We start from the raw sequence: 16,952 nt of genomic DNA on the forward strand, positions 1-16,952 counted from the left end.
TTATGAAACTTCCACCGTAGCTGCAGACACTGGGCCTGATTCAGAGCCGGACGCTCTGAACACAGCGCTCGCTCTGAATCAGGGCCCTCCTACCTCAACTTGGAGCGGCCTCATGGACGCTCGCATAGCTGTGGGTTACCACCCACAGCTATAGCGAGCATCCATGATGATGGTCGCGATGGTCAAGACCATCCCGACCATCGGGCTTGCGACGAGACCCTGCGGTAGGGTCTCGCTGCTGCAAGCCCTGGAGTGATTTTGGCTCTATCAGAGCCAAAATCACTCCCACTGACATCACTAGTAATGTCAGTGGGGCCGGACTCAGACTAGGCGTTCCCATGGGAACGCCTCCGTCTGGCAGCCATGCCCCCGGCACGCCCATCAAAGGGGGCGTGCTGTCACTCACCATCGACAGCACGCCCCCTTTGGTGCAAGACCCCGAGCGACGGATTCCCCGTCGCTCACTGGGTCTCGCGCATGTGCACGACAGAGCTCCCTCCGTCGTGCGCATGCGCACTTAGGCACCATCGACCCGCTTGCGAGCGTACAACCAATGGTTGTTGTATCTTGTGTTATGCTGCCATGTGTTTGTGCCACTGCTCTATCGTTCATTTTAGACAACCAGCTCGCTGCAGCCTTTGCACAATATTGGGGAAAACATTGTCAGTAAAAGGACCGTTAATGATATTATTACTAATGTAGGGACAAAAAAAGCAACAAATTACATGATTTTACCTTTTTTTTTTTTCCTATATTTAATGATTTCCAGATCCAAAACCAAAAAACACGAGGATTTTTTTTTTTGTCTTGGCAAATCCAAAACCATCACCAAAACACAAAGATGGTTTTCAAAACAAATGCAAAACCAAAGCACGTGGCTTGGCGCACATCTCTAATCTTGTCTATAATAGTGGTCACTGTGGAAAAATAGTTGTGGCAGCAGGGAACGTGTAAGTGAAAAGAATTAGAGGTTCCGGGGATCCATCTGGAGAACACGATTAAAAGGGTAAAATTTTCAAATTCTTCTTTTAGATCAACCTGTTAATTCATTTTCATGCTCCCACATTTCTCTTAAGGTATCGCTATGCAATGACTTATTTTTGTTTTGCATTAACCATGCGGCTGGGGTAACATCTGCAGGGAGATGTACTAAGCCATAAGGCTCTATTTACTACAATCCTCATTTAAGATGCTGTCGTAGGAAATATCACAGGGATGTATCGAAAATACCTTTCAGGGACAGAGCTTGCGATAAAGCTCTGTCCCTGTGAATCCCCATAGCACACTTCTCCCTGTATTTTTAGAAAAAAATAAATGGAGACTGTGTCTGTGCATGTGTCTGCCGCCAGCTACCGAAACCCCCCCTCCACCCCGTGACTCCCCCTCACTTATGCTTACCTCCGGTGATGTCCTCTGGGACTCTGGTCAGCTGGTGTCCCATTCCTCACTGTGACCCCGGTTAGCTGTTCTATGCAGCAGCTGACCAAGGTCACAGTGTGCAGGAGACCAGCTGACGGGCGCCCTGGAGGACATCTCCGGAGCACAGATCACCCAGGGATGTAGGTAAGGTTTTTTTTTTTTTTTTTTTACTATTTATTTTTTTGCAGTGATCGGCTTGTGGTCTGTTTAGACTACACAGCTGATCCTGGGGCCCGGCTCCTGGCTCTGTTCTGCCTGGTAGAGCAGAGCTGGAGTCAGGGAACCAGTGGCAAGTGCAGGATTTCCAGAGGGGGGTTTCCAAATGCTTAATTTTAGAACGAGTGTGGCCTGTCAATGAAGAGGGCAGAATTAGTACTTAACCAATAATTCCAGCATATAAAGGACCAGTGATCACACCATTCCAGACTATTGGAGCAAGTCCGGTAGCCTGAAGGAGCAGCAGAAGAACATAGCACTGCCCTGGACATATACTGTATGTACATACTGGGCTCTATAGCAGTGCATCCCTAACAGTGCATGTTTTCCAGATCTTCTAGTTGGTGCACAGGTTATTTGTTACTGGCTGATACATGTTAAAAGAGCCACAGGTCGTGCTAATTATTTCATTTGTGATACTGAGAAGAACATGCAGCACTAATAACAATCTATATTATATATTATAATTATATTACTATTTCTATTGTGGTCATGATGTGGGCTGGGGAGGGGGGTTTCCAGGCAGAGGGAACCCACCCTGCATTTGCCTATGGGGAACCAGGGGAAACCCTGGATAACGCCACCTCCAGGTGGTGTTATTATCACAGGGCTTTCCTAGTTATTTATTCATAATTTATTTTTAGTAACTTTGGCCAGATCACATTTCCCATTACAATTACGGGAAATGTGATCTGTTTACTAAAAATATGTGATAATTAGGGTTTGGACTAGAATTTCATGAATTCTACTCCAATTGCCCTTTAATACATTTATGTGAAACTAAAATAATGTGAAAAGGGTGTGAACTCTTGTGGCGTTGCGAGATCTTGAGCATGCTAACGTGGTACAAAACAGATGCTGGATGTCTTAGCGCTGAGATGTGTTAGAAATAAAGATGTATGCAGACCCCCGCATTTGGGTTTTGGTTTTGGCAAAACCATCCTCAATTGTTTTGGTTCACTTTTGGTTATCTTTAACATTGGTAAAAGCAGCTAAAATCATAATAATAATTTGGACCTGTTTACATGCCATCCAAAACCCGAGATCCGGTTTTTAGATCCAAGATCCGGACTTAAGGGAAGACCCGAGCCTGGACTCAATTCTACTCAGAACCCCAAAAGTGATTGGAGTCGGGACTCTGTTTGATTTGGAACCCCAAACTTCGGGTGTGTTCTATTTTCAGCAAAACCAAACTGATCATCTCTAATCAAAAAGAGAGTCACCAGAGAGGTGCTAGGATACCTCTCCACTCTGGCGACCTCTGCCCTGGCTGTATCGCATCAGTCTAGTGCTGCTGCGATACAGTACTGCTTCCAGTACACATCCCCAGGTTTTCCCAGTTCCCAATGTACGAACATTGGGCCTGATTCAGACCCGGTCGCAAGCTGGCTCCGTCGTGCGCATGCAGGAGTCCCGGATAGCGACGTGCTCTCCGTCACTCCGGGTCTCGCAACAAAGGGGACGAGCTGTCGATGTTGAGTGACAGCTCGCCCACTTTGGTGGGCGGGCCAGGGGAATGGCTGCCCAAGCGGAGGCATTCCCGTATAAAACGCCTCCTTTTGGGGGTGGCCCCACTTACATCATGAGTGATGTCAGTGGGAGAGATTTCGGCTCTGTTCGAGCCAAAATCTCTCTGGGGCTTGTGGCAACGAGACTCTACCACAAGGGTCTCGTCGCAAACCCGATTTTCACGACGGTCTTTACCATCGCGACCATCTTCCTGGCCGCTCGCTATAGCTGTGGGTGGTCACCCACAGCTATGCAAGCAGCCAGGAGGCCATTCAAAAAAGAAAATAGCCCGGCCCTGATTCAGTGCGAGCGCTCTGTCAGAGCTTCCGGCTCTGTATCAGGGCCATTGTGTGCAAAATTAAACACCACTGCAGATGCCAAGATGCCACCATCGTCATTGGCCAGCAAAGCCAAGTGCTTCTTCATAAAAATAGACATAATCATGCAAAAACAAACAAGTGATGTCCCAAAACATTATTTAGCAAATTACGCTTATTAGGTTTGCATGTTATATATTTAGGCGTATTTTACAGAGCCCTCTAACCTTTCTGGCTATCTATTATTACCCAGTCTTGTTTTATTATTATGTTTTTGTTTGTAAAGTACGAGCCGTGCCAGGCCTGGGCAAAAGAGGTGTGGCCTAATAGTGGGAGGCGTCGCCACGCCCTCGTTAGGTAAAATAAAAAGTAATGCAGCGCCGCAAAGCGACCCTTTGTGCTGGCAGTGAGCCCCCTCAGCCTGATGCATAACCAGTGGGGGGCACGATCAGCTTGATTGCTCCCCCCACAGACATAGGAGACTGCTGTGGCTACTTCTTAGCAGCCACGAGCAGTCTCCCAGTGCATCCCAGCACATGATGTAAGAAGGGAGGGGATTGGTGTCGGGCCCGGGTAATTATTACCCGCTCCCCCTCCTCTCGGCGCCCCTGCAGACGTGCAGTCAAGGTAGGTAGGGGAGACAGAGCCTCCCCTGTCATACTCCCTCCACAAACATACTCCTTGTCATGCTCCAGAGTTTTTATCGTAAAACTGTTTTTTATACATGTGTGCCTCCCCGGCCATTGACCTCACCTCACATCACTGCGCTACAGTATTGAGGTGTAATATAGGACCAGGGATTATAGGCGGGGCGGAAGGGGCGGTCGACCTGGGGCTCGCACACTGTCACAAATATTGGCCGGAAACTGGCCACTCTGGACTCTACCTGGCCGGCTTCCGCCAGCATCACTCACACAGCACATCGCCACACTCACTGATGCTGGACCCGACGGGGTCCATGACTGATTATGAAAGCCCACGATTCACGGGTGTATGGGTATGGCGCGGAGCCTAATGCCGTGAAGTTCTCGCCCCCATCAGAAAGCTGATGCAGCTGTAACAGGTACTGTGTGCACGCTCTCTGTCCCCTCCTCCCTCTCTCTCTGTCCCCTCCTCCCTCTCTCCCAGTGTAATTTCTCTCTCTCTCTCTCTCCTCTCTCCTCTCCTCTCCTTCCAAGAACAGAAGGAGGCGGCACTCATCCGGACTCATTTAAAAAGGTAAGGTGCATATTTAATAAACCAACGTTTCAAAGCCGGAATGGCTTTGTCATCAGGGTGTAAAATGTAACAGCATACTGAGGGCCTGATTCAGACCGCTCGCGAGTGCTGAGTGCTCGCAAGCGGGTCGATGTTGGCCCAGTGCGCATACGCGAGACCCAGATAGCGACGGCCAAGCCGTCGCTCAGGGTCTCGCTGCAAAGGGGGCGTGCTGTCGATAGTGAGTGACAGCTCGCCCACTTTGGTGGGTGTGCCGGGGGCGTGGCTGCCCAGACGGAGGTGTTCCCATGGGAACGCTTACCGTCTGGGGCCAGCCCCATTGACACCACAAGTGATGTCAGTGGGAGTGCTCTCGGCTCTGATAGAGCCGAAAGCACTCCAGGGCTTGCTGCAATGAGACCCTACCACAAGGGTTAGAGAAATGACAATAAAAATATAAATGTGATTAAAACATAAATACCGTATACACTAATTAATAACAGTGACGATATATAATTGAATCACACACGTATATCACACTTGTGTCACTCTAGAGGGACCCATAGATACAAATTATATTATAACAGTTTTGTGGGACTTAACTCCTCAGATATGGGTGACTTCAATCTACAACACTTAAGAAATGTACAAACTATAAGAAGATTATATCACTAATGATTCAAGTCCATGTAGGTCACAAGAAAGCAGAAGATGTCATTTTGTCATTAAGACCTTTCGGATAATTGGTCTCTAGAATATAGATCCACTTGGATTCCATACGAAGAAGTCTGTTGTTGCTTAAACCACACGGAAACGTTGGGCATTTTTACTTTTGGGGCCCCCTCAACTTAGTTTCCCCACAGGGCCCCAACAAGTATTAATCCGGTCCTGTGTAGGATCTTTGAGCCATTCTATCATTTGTATGTAATCGGGAACAGTGTGATGCAGGCTACACAATAACATTTATCTTGCTTTTTATTTCATTGTAATAAAACCAGCTTAACGCTACATTTATATCCTCTTGTGTAAATAAAGCAGTCACAGTGAATGATTCACCATTAGTTTAACTAAAGAGTCCAGGCATCACTATTATGTAACAGACAACTCTGAACATTTATCGGTGGATACTGTAGGATTTTAAGATTAATTACAAAAACATTTTATTGCATAAAATGACGGCAATCACAATAAACTTCACTCCATCTATATGGATTGCAAGTGTAACAGCGTATGCAGATCAGCTGACAGCGCGTACTGCGCATGCGTATGCACCGCAGAGCACAGTGGCAGCATTGCTATCGCGCTGCAATCACGCACGCATATAGATACCCATCGCAGAGTGAGTGATGGGACATCAGCGTTCGGGGGTAGTGACGGAGGAGTGGTCAGAGAAACGCAGGCGTGCCTGTCTGTTTGAACGATATTGCATGGGCGTGCATAAATTAGCCACTGCGACGGCATACGCTGCTTGTGTACTCACTGCGTGCGACAAGACTTGCAATTTCTGAGACAGAAAAAAGAAGATTCCCTGCAGCACCGGCAGTTATATTAGCAAAAATACTTGAATCCTACATGATAATAGAAATTCAGTGGTATTGGTTGCATACATTTGCAAATATATGATTAAGCGCCGGGCCAGCGTCAAGGCTCCTCTATACCGGCATCCCTAACACGTCCGAGGCGCAGAGCAGCCCAAAATAACCCAGCCAGGACCACTCCCAGGACATCACACGAAAAATCGAAGAAAGGTGATAGTGAAGTGTACAGTATAGATGCGTCAAGATAATCAAAAAGTGTTAATATAATAAGAAAAAATGAAAATTATATAAATAATAATTAAACTAATGGAAAGGTGATGAAAAAATATCTATGTGAATTAAGTGGTGATGCCCTGAAAAATCTTGACACATCTATACTTTACACTTCACTATCACCTTTCTTCCATTTTTCGTGTGATGCCCTGGGAGTGGCCCTTGGCTGGGTTCTTTTGGGCTGCTCTGCGCCTTGGACGTGAAGCCCTCAATGTCAGGGACGCCAGTATAGAGGAGCCTTGACACTGGCCTGGTGCTTAATCATATATTTGCAAATGTATGCAACCAATACCTCTGAATTTCTATTATCATGTAGGATTCAAGTATTTTTGCTAATATTGCTGCAGTGTGCTGGAGGGAATCTTCTTTTTTCTGTGGTTCAGTATAAACCCCGCCCTTTACAAGCACCTGAGCAATATCATTAAGCTGATGTGAGCAACCACCATATTTTCTATTTGAATTTCTGAGACAGGTCAGAGCTGCTGTAATTCTGCATGAGGGTGCGATGTTACTGATGTGTACGCAGGGCTGAGAGGTATTACAGATGTAAGAAAGCGGCAGTGGGCGTTTCTATGCTGGCTGAGCTGAGCGGTGGAAGACATCATATTTTCACAGCTGAACTGCATGCGATTACGCAGTCGCGAGCGCAATAGCCATCCGTGCCGAATCAGGCCCAATAGCAGCATCCCAGTGACTAACAGTCTTTAGTACTAGGGTGTGACTGTGATTTGTGAGCTAGTATTTTGAGCTGTCATGTGTCTTTAGAAATGTTGATTATCCAATAATTACTTTACAACTTGTAAAACACAATCTATGGCTGTTTATGTGTATTTTACTGACGTATGGAATTTAACTCCTGGGTTGCACTCTGTACAGTATAATCACCGAGGGATAGATTTACTAAGTGGCGCTTTTGCAAGCTGCTGATTCTGAGCAGTTTTGACCCTGAAAATGAAAACAGTAATTTTATCAAATGCAAACAAGTCTTAGAACTTGCTGTCCCTTAATACTACAATAATATCTGTGATCTCAGGCACACATATACAGATATGTCTGTTTAGTGACATGATTTTATAAATAACTCTCACCTCTATAAACGTATGGGGATACCTAGAGTAATAATCAGATAACTAGGGGGGTAATCAATTGGGCTTGGGGTTTTCAAAGCAAAACACATCGCAGACCTTGCGCCCAATTTTGCTCCCATTACCCTCGGTATCAAACAAAAATAGATCCATGCTGGGTTTGCTGCTTAGAAAACCCTGCAGGGCAAGATGGTCTCTATGGCTCCCAATTATCTCTCCTCCCTCTTTGCTGATGGGAGGGGAGGGGGCTGCTGGGAGATGTAGTTCTCCCTGCTTATACATACACCAGGAGGTCACACAATCATACTTACACACACTCAGGGTTGGACTGGCACACAGGCGTTCAGGGGAAATCCCCCATGGACCCCAGTGGCTGAGGGCCCCACCACTTGCTCTAATGTCAGATTCCAGACTATGCACCCAATTATACATTGTTACGCTATTAGAGGGTCAGTTGCATGGTCTCTAATGTCTGCCCAAGCTTCCGTGGGGGCTGGCATCATCCCCTGTGGTAACTGACCACACCCCAAAGCTTGGCCCCTACCACTGCATTCCCCTGGTGGGCCCTTCATGCTCCAGTCCGACACTGCACACACTCACACATAACACACACACTCACACATTCTACACACTCACACATAACAAACACACTCACACATAATACACACACTGACCCATACTTTCACACACTGACCCATACTTTCACACACATATTTACAGACACCACTGCTGCAGAAGTCTGACGCTGGAGGGAGAAGACACTGTTTCAAAAGGTGAGTGATTACTAATTAACTAATTATGCTTAGTGCAAACTTCCAATTGCTTAATTAGTCACTAGGGCGGGTGCCGCAGGGGCCCCAGAGCAATTCCAACCATCTTTCCTAAAAATACGGCTTTTAGGAAAAATTGGTCACGCTCTGGGGCTGTGAGAAAAAAAAACTCCTGTCGCTCAAAAAATGAAAAACCCTGCATCTAAATGAAAAGCAAAAATCCTACAACTGCATGTAAAACCTCACAGTTGCAGGATTTTTGCTATTCCGGCACCTAATTGAATACCCCTCTAGTGTCCCTTCAGCATGTACTCTCAGAACATTGTTAATGTTACACCTTGTCATCGCATATCCCATCAACTTATAGGTTTCGTTCTAAATTTAGTGGCCCTTAAAATAGTCAGGTCACCTCTGGGATAAGCATTACTATCACTGATACTGTGGGGTCTATTTACTAAAGCAGTGTTAGGAGACAGAGTGAAAAGTGATAAGGAAGTGATAAGGTGCCAGCCAATCAGCTCCCAAATGTAATTTTTAATACAGAGCCTGTTAGATGACAGTTGGGAGCTGATTGGCTGGCACCTTATCACTTTCTTATCACTTTTCACTCTGTCTCCTAACACTGCTTAGTAAATAGACCCCTATATCTTATATGACAGGTATTGTTAGCTAATAATTCCGCTAGTAGTCAGTGCTACAGCAGGTTATATAATTCCAGACATTTTAATACTTTTTTTTTCTTTGAAATAAACATGGGGTAATAGGAACATAACAAGGTCAATTAAATATAAATGTTGGCAATAATATTGCATTGGATGTTTTTACCAGTCAACGGAGTGTGTATTACATTGAATTTATATTAATTAAAAAATAGAGCATACAAGCAATTAAGTATTTAATTAGGAAATTGAGGAACCAGTAATTTCCCCCAAGAAAGCTTAATTTGCATTAACAGTCATAGCGACTGTAGACGTAGGGGACAGGTTACGACTCAGCTGATTGTATGGCTGCCTCAGTGTAAATATTGACTATCATCAATGACCATTCAATACCCAAAGTTTACATTAGAATGTCTCTCATCTTATGTCTCCAGTAGCAACGGTTTTATCATCAGCAGAGAACATTATTCTCCATCCATGAAGTCAAGTGCACGACTTGTGTGGTTCCCATGTGGTTCTACTAGATGGGAGGAGAGATTAACTTTTTTCCCACCAGTAGGCCCATATTTAAGGTAAACCCAAGAGAATATATCTAATGGTGCGTACACACAAGACAATCGACAACGATAACGATATCATTGTACGATCTCCCGGGTGTGCTGGACGATCAATATCGATCATCCAGCACACCACCAACTCACTAACGACTATAGCGATCCGCAATCAATGATCAATGATCGCGGGTCCCTATAGCAACCTGGTCGATATCGACTAGGTTGGCCTGCATGCACAGGCGGTGGATGATATATCGATATCATTCATACTTGCCCGCGCATCGCAGGTCTTTATTTAATCTATATCGTTCATATCATCCATTTTAATTGTACCATGTGTACAAACCTTAAAGCTTGGCTGCTTGTATTTTCCCCATGCCTGCATAGGCTTCCATCATGACTCCAGTTATCTCCCAGACATGTATAAATAATTTCTAACAGGACAATGGTATAATCTAAGGTAAAGTCAGCTATGTATACCCACTTGGTCTGACAGGTTCCTCACACCAGGCCCCCATGAAGTCATCTGTACACACACACTTTGTACCGTCATAAGTGCCGCCATTTAAACAGGTCATTCCTATAATGAGAAATGTTAAAGAGATTGATCAACAGTAGGAGATAAGAATAGTTAAGTCATTTGCATATATCATTACATTTATGGGTGGGCTTTGCCATACAGTTCACCCTTTGCTACTTGGCAAATACACCCCAAATTAGAAACAGCAATAAAAATTAGAGATGTGCGCTAACCCCCGTGTTTTGGTTTTGCTTTTGGATCTCAGTTTTTTTTTTTAAATTGATAAAAGTTTTTAAAAACAGCTAAAATCATGTGATGTTTGCAATCGAAAACCCGAAATTCAGGTTTAAAATCTGAATTTTTGAACCGCAGGAAGATTAGAACCAGGACCCCCGGATTTATGAGATTCAGGTGGATTCGGATTTCTGGAGAACTGAACCGTACACCTCGAATAAAAATCTGTGGTGTCACCCCGTTTATTATTTATATATCCTAGGGTTCAATATAATTACTGTTTATCAAGTATCAATTAAATCTCTTGGAAATGGGAAGGATAATAACTCTTTTGTTTTTCTATGGTGTCTTGTTACCAAAAATATTATCAGCACACTCTGGGCCATATTCACTCAAAGGCGAAAGGCCTTTTTCGCCTGTTTTTTTTAGAACATTTTGCCTAAAAAATTTTCGCCAAATTCAATCCCAGGACGATTTCGCCTAAGCAGAAACTCGATGTACTGAATTCTCCAAGAAAGATTCTGCAATCAATAGCTGGTGAAAAGAAATGCAAAATCTTTATTTTGTGGTGCAAACATGGGGAAAGCTTGGGACAGCCCCCCAAAAGACAAATCTGCAAAAAACAAAACTAAGAACACCCCAAAAAAACACGTCATTTTTGGGGTAAAAATGTAAGAAGTGGGGGGACAAGCATAATAACTAGAGAAATAGGCTTATTGGGGGGCTGTAAGGATGGGTCAGGTGTTTTTGGGGTTGCAGGTGCATGTAGCAGGTGGATTTTTCAAGTTTTTTAAAAGTTCACATTAGAGACTTAAAAATATTTATATTTATATATTTATATTCTAATTTATGAATTATTAATTTATTAAGTGTGTTATGTCTATTGAGGCTCTCCAAGATTATTTATACTTTAGCTTTATTCAATTGTCTATACGGCTTGGTTCTAAATGACTGCAATGATTGCAGCTGCTCTCACTCTACAATCAATATCAGGGTATTTAAACCCCATTTTGGATTTACCGTATATACAGCTACTGATGAAGTTGTGGGGGGTTTTCCACAACGAAACGCATTTAGCACCCCAGGAATTCCTCATCGAATTGGAGATTTGCACAGGAGGTTCCGGACATCACCAGTGTGATTTGTTTGTAGCACGGGAGATCAGTTCACCAAACGGACTACCTCAGAAGGCTGGTAATATATTCTATTATTGCTTGATAATCATGCGGATTGCGCCTAGAAACTTACTCCACATTCTTATTCAAATGCTGCTATTGAAATATGTAATTTTATTATATTATTGTGACTTTTCAGACTGAGTTAAATTTATCCATTACAGGATCCGATTATTATTGTTTTTTCAGCAATTAATTTTTTCATGTTTTAATAATTTTATGTATTAATTAATGTCATGATTTTTTATTATTAAATATTTACCTTTTTGAACCAAGCCGTATCAGACCTTGACTAGGAGAGCCATCAATATACTAATTTGTTTATTCAATCTAATTTTAAGTATATAGTATTTTCTGATTGTTTATGTACATTAATTTGACCAATATATCAACTGATTGTGTGGTACTCATCACAATTTACTTATTGTTTATACTTGTTTCAATAATATTGTTATTAGCGCTGTTCATTCTCTTCTATTTCTTGCGTTTGCATTTATCTGGAGCCTGACAAACTCTTTTTGAACCAGCCACTTTCGACAGCGCCTTTCCAGTCCCCACCTACTATTTTTTATTCCGTTTTCGTCTGTTTTGCAATTGAATTAGGTGAAAAGCAGGGACGTGCATTGAATTATTTAGCCTCTGAAACAGACGAATGAGGAGAAAAGTCGGACAGGCGAAAATGTTCCGACTTTTCGAGACATAAATATATGCTAGCACCCATTATCATGTACACCAAATTTGACTGGACTACTTATTTTCACCAAAAAATACTGCTTAATGCTATTCTTCGCCACTTGTGCAAAGACGCTAATAAGAAGACATTTAAACAACCTTAGTACCCCAAACACTTTTATTAGGGCTATTAGTGCACATTTACATTGATTCCCTATGTTAGTGCATCTTTTGTGGGGGTACAGACTGATTTCCCCACTTCTGACGGTACTTTCCACCTGTTCCGCATTCACCTAATTCCGTTTTCGCCTGTTTTGCAATTGAATTAGGCGAAAAACGGGGACGCGCATGGAATGATTTTGCCTCTGAAACAGGCGAATGAGGCGAATAGTCGGACAGGCGAAAATTTTCCGACTTTTCGTATCTAATTGACTACCCTTCTTTGTATTATATTTCTGGGGGCATCCCTCTTAAACCACATATGTAGAGGATCAAATTGTTCCGAGAGGTTACAAATAGAGTAAAAGGAACCCCTTATATATTGAGGTAAGTATGTTGTAGTGCGTATAAATGAGGAACATATTCAACACCTACTACTGACATAAATTGTACGAGAGCAGCGTATGAGGCTTGCAGAGAAAAGAGTAGAAGCTGCAGGTGTGTATTTTTTTACTGCAGAAATAGCGTCCTCTCTGTGGGTGGTCTCTAGTGTGTAAGATATGAGTGAAAATTGGAATTGATTGCACTGTACTGTCTTTCTGCCACACATAATGACCTCTATCCCTAAATGGCAACTAGCAGGAAAATGTATGAAGTGGTAATATAATAACCCCTTTTAGCTGTGTTTTAGCCAAAGAAATGGTTTATTACGGCTTTCCAAAATATATTGAAAGGCAGTACAGGTTGAGTCTCCCATATCCAAAATGCTTGGGACAAGGGGTATTTTGGATATCGGAATATTCCGTATTTGGAATATTTGCATATTATAATTAAATGTCTTGGGAATAGGACCCAAATCTAAACACAGAATGCATTTATGTGTTATATACACCTTATACACACAGCCTGCTGGTAATTTTATACAATATTTTTTATAATTTTGTGCATCAAAAAAAGTTTGTGTGCATACAAGAAATATATTTATTTTTCATATACACCTTATACACACAGCCTGAAGGTTATTTTATACAATATGTTTAATATTTTGTGCCTTAGACAAAGTTTATGTACATTAAACCATCAAAAATCAAAGGTTTCATTATCTCAGTCATGCTGAAAATATTCCGTATTTCGGAATATTCCGTATCTCGGAATATTTGGATATGGGAGGCTCGACCTGTACTTAGAGATCAGAGAATGGGCTTCTGTTAATGACACATGATCATAGCCAGCACAGATGGGATGGTGAACGGTGGCGAATCTTTAAAGGCAATTATTAAATGACAAAAAGCAGAGCTTTCCATTGCTTGCCCACTAGAACAACCATGGCCACTTACCAGCCCAGCTGCTGGATGATCCTCACACATGAGCTGTCCGTTGTGAATGAAATCTTGCAGTTTATCAAATTATTGTGCACATGCAATGTGACCGCCATGGGGTTATTCCATGTACAGGCAGGCCAGAGAACACCGGAGAGGTGAGTAACCGTAACACCTCTCTTTTTAATACACTTCAACATGCTGCAGAGATTTTCTTAGCACTGAGAAAAGGGGCACGTTAATACATTGACCCCTAAATGTCAGAGAGTCACCTTGATTGGCCCTGCATTTGCCAGTCTTTGGTGGACACCTAAGAAATTGATTTGTTCTTCATAACATGAATTAATAATTTAATTTTATGTACAGATAAGAGTTTGTATGCTATCTGTACATATAGTTTATATGGAGTGTTCCCACCTATATCAGATAAGAATTTCTGTCTAATCATATGTAAGATTAAATAAATGTGTTGTACACTTAGTCTTCCGTCATTTAAATGGACTCATATGAAAAGTATATTCTCTAGGGTTGGAGAGCAACATAATTTCTAAAGTAATGAGCTATAATGCTCTGAGATCTGTAATATGTCAGGTATCATGTAGTGTTCAGATATACTCAAAACTTATCTACACCCCTGATCTATGTGGCTTTTTAATAAAAATTGGTACTTCAGATGTGGGAGTGGAATTATACATCCACATTTATTCTTTTGATGGGTTGGGTACAGGATCCTGGTGGTTCGAATGCCCGGCGGTCAGAAAATGGACAGCAGCATCCTGACAGCCAGAATCCCTAACCCACTTTTCCCACAGCCTAACCCTCCAACCCCACAGCCTAACCCTAACCCTCACCTCCCGCAGACTAACCCTAAAACTCCCACTAGTAACTTACCCCTAAGCCTAACACTAACCCTTATTCTCACCCGTCGGGATCCCAACTACATCCCATTTTACTGTCCTTGTGGGAGTCTCAGAGTAGGACACATTTGGTTGGTAATTAATAATATATATATTTTATATCTAGATGCACTGAATGAATATTCCAATTTCAGTATAGGGTATAATGAAGATTTACATACTTAATGTAAATTTTGAGTTGTAATATATTTCTTTCAGCCAATTAGTGGCCACACATAAATTACGTTTTAAACTCACAGCAACACTACTGTACCAAAGTAATTTATTATTGCACTGTTCCTGGGACAGCTGCTCCGAAAAGCAGCTTTCCTGTGACCCTAATTGCCGCTAATTAGTAGAGATGAGCGGCGGATTCCTTGGAATCCGAATCTGCCCGAACATCAGGAATCTGAGTCAATCCAAGCGGGTTTTCCCGTTTGACTCGGATTCCACTTCGAGACAAAACGTTGTCCTCGTGGTGTTAGATTTTTGTGGATTTCGGATACTATATCAGATGGAACTCGGCGCCATTTCCTTGTCAGGCACGCTGCTGTGTGCTGTGCTTTACTCTGCTGTAAAGGCTGTACTGTGTCAGGACTCACAAGTGGCTGTGCTGCTTAGTGAATGTGTATAGGGGGTGCACGCTGCTGTATGCTGTGCTGTACTCTGCTTTACAGGCTATGCTGTGTCCTCACAGCTGGCTGTGATGCTTAGCCGATGTGTATAGGGGGGAGTATGCTGCTGTATGCCCTGCTGTACTCTGCTGTATATAGGTTGTCCTGTGTCCCAGTAAAGATATTCATGTTCATATACAAGACCTGTGACTCCACGCAGTTTGAATAGAGCTGTGACATAATTGTATTGTTTGTACTGTTTAGTGCACTTTGGTCCTAATTCAGAGCTGGATGCTCTGAAAGGGCGCTCGCTCTGAATCCAGGCGTTTTTTGTTTTTTTTGTGCGGCCTCCTGGCTGCTCGCATAGCTGTGGGTGACCACCCGCAGCTATTGCGAGCGGCCAGGTTGATGGTCACGAATGTCAAGACCATCACGACCATCGGGCTTGCAACGAGACCCTTGTGGTAGGGTCTCGTAGCCGCAAGCCCCAGAGAGCTTCCGGCTCTAATAGAGCTGGAAGCTGTCCCACTGACATTACTGGTGATGTCAGTGGGGCCGCCCCGAAAACGGCAGACTTTCCTTCTGGAATGCCTCCGTTTGGGCAGCCACCCCCCTCCATGCCTCCCAAACAGGGCAAGCTACCAATCACCCTTTGGTGTGAGACCCGTAGAGACGGAATGCCTGTCGCTAGCCGGGTCTCGCGCATGCGCACATCGGAGCCGGCTCCGGCATGCGCATGTGCAGTGGCCAAACATCAACCTGCTTGCAAGCAGCTTTGCAATTCCGTCCATAGCTGAATCAGGCCCTTTGCTCAAGCAGGAGCACAGGGAACGGGCGGAGAGATCTGAATGGAACGGGAGGGAGCCCACTTCACATGGAACCCCCTTCCAAAAAGAAGGAGTGAGGCTGCGGGTGCTAACTGAAGATGACTGCAGTTCCCATCAAGCTCTGGAAATGTTCAGTTTTTTTCTCATGTATAACCGGCCCATTCAGCTTAATGAATAGGACCCTTGGGCCCCATTTGTTAATGATCGCACTTGCAATGCAATCTTGGCATGCCAGTACCGCCCATGACCACATTGCAAGATGCAATCATAGCGCCAGGATGTATTATCCGGCACATGCAATGAGCTGACAGCACATTTGCGGTGGCCATTGCCGGGGAAGGGTTGAGGAGTAAGCCCTCCGCCGGCTAATTAAGCAGTGTGTAGCCCATAGGCTACAGCGGCTAAATCCATCTTCAGATGGCGTTAGCAGGGAGGGCCAATGTTGGAAATTCATCCATGCGTATGATGGAGTCAGTAGTATACAAAGTAGGCGTGTCAGATATGATGGAGTCAGTAGTGTACTCAGTAGTAGTGTCAGAATATTATGGAGTCAGTAGTATACTCAGTAGTAGTATCAGACAAAATGGAGTGAGTAGCATAATCAGTAGTAATGTCAGATGTGATGGAGTCAATAGTATAATTAGTAGTAGTGTCAGATATGATGGAGTCAGTAATATAATCGGTAATAGTGTCAGATACGATGGAGTCAGTAGTATAATCAGTATTAGTGTCACATACGATGGAGTCAGTAGTATACTCAGTAGTAGTATCAGATATAATGGACTCAGTAGTATACTCAGTAGGAATGTCAGATATGATGAAGTCAGTAGTATAATCAGTAATAGTGTCAGATACGATGGAGTCAGAAGTATAATCAGTAGTAGTATCAGCTATGATGGAGTCAGTAGTATACTCAGTAGTAGTATCAGACAGAATGGAGTCAGTAGCATAATCAGTAGCAATGCCAGATGTGATGGAGTCAATAGTATAATTAGTAGT

The 16,952-nt window shown here is 43.4% G+C and overlaps 1 protein-coding gene across 1 annotated transcript in view; it reads right to left on the minus strand.

Annotated features, from left to right (window-relative positions):
* LOC148507484 (uncharacterized) overlaps positions 1-16,952 on the minus strand; it is a 94,853-nt gene that overhangs the window by 70,907 nt on the left and 6,994 nt on the right. Inside the window, 1 exon segment of the mRNA XM_088446119.1 lies at positions 16,593-16,938. Within this exon segment, the coding sequence (XP_088302245.1) occupies positions 16,593-16,938 (346 nt within the window).

This window comes from Taudactylus pleione, unplaced genomic scaffold (genome assembly GCF_031769625.1).
Source record: "Taudactylus pleione unplaced genomic scaffold, aTauple2 ptg000393l, whole genome shotgun sequence".
Lineage (NCBI taxonomy): Eukaryota > Metazoa > Chordata > Amphibia > Anura > Myobatrachidae > Taudactylus > Taudactylus pleione.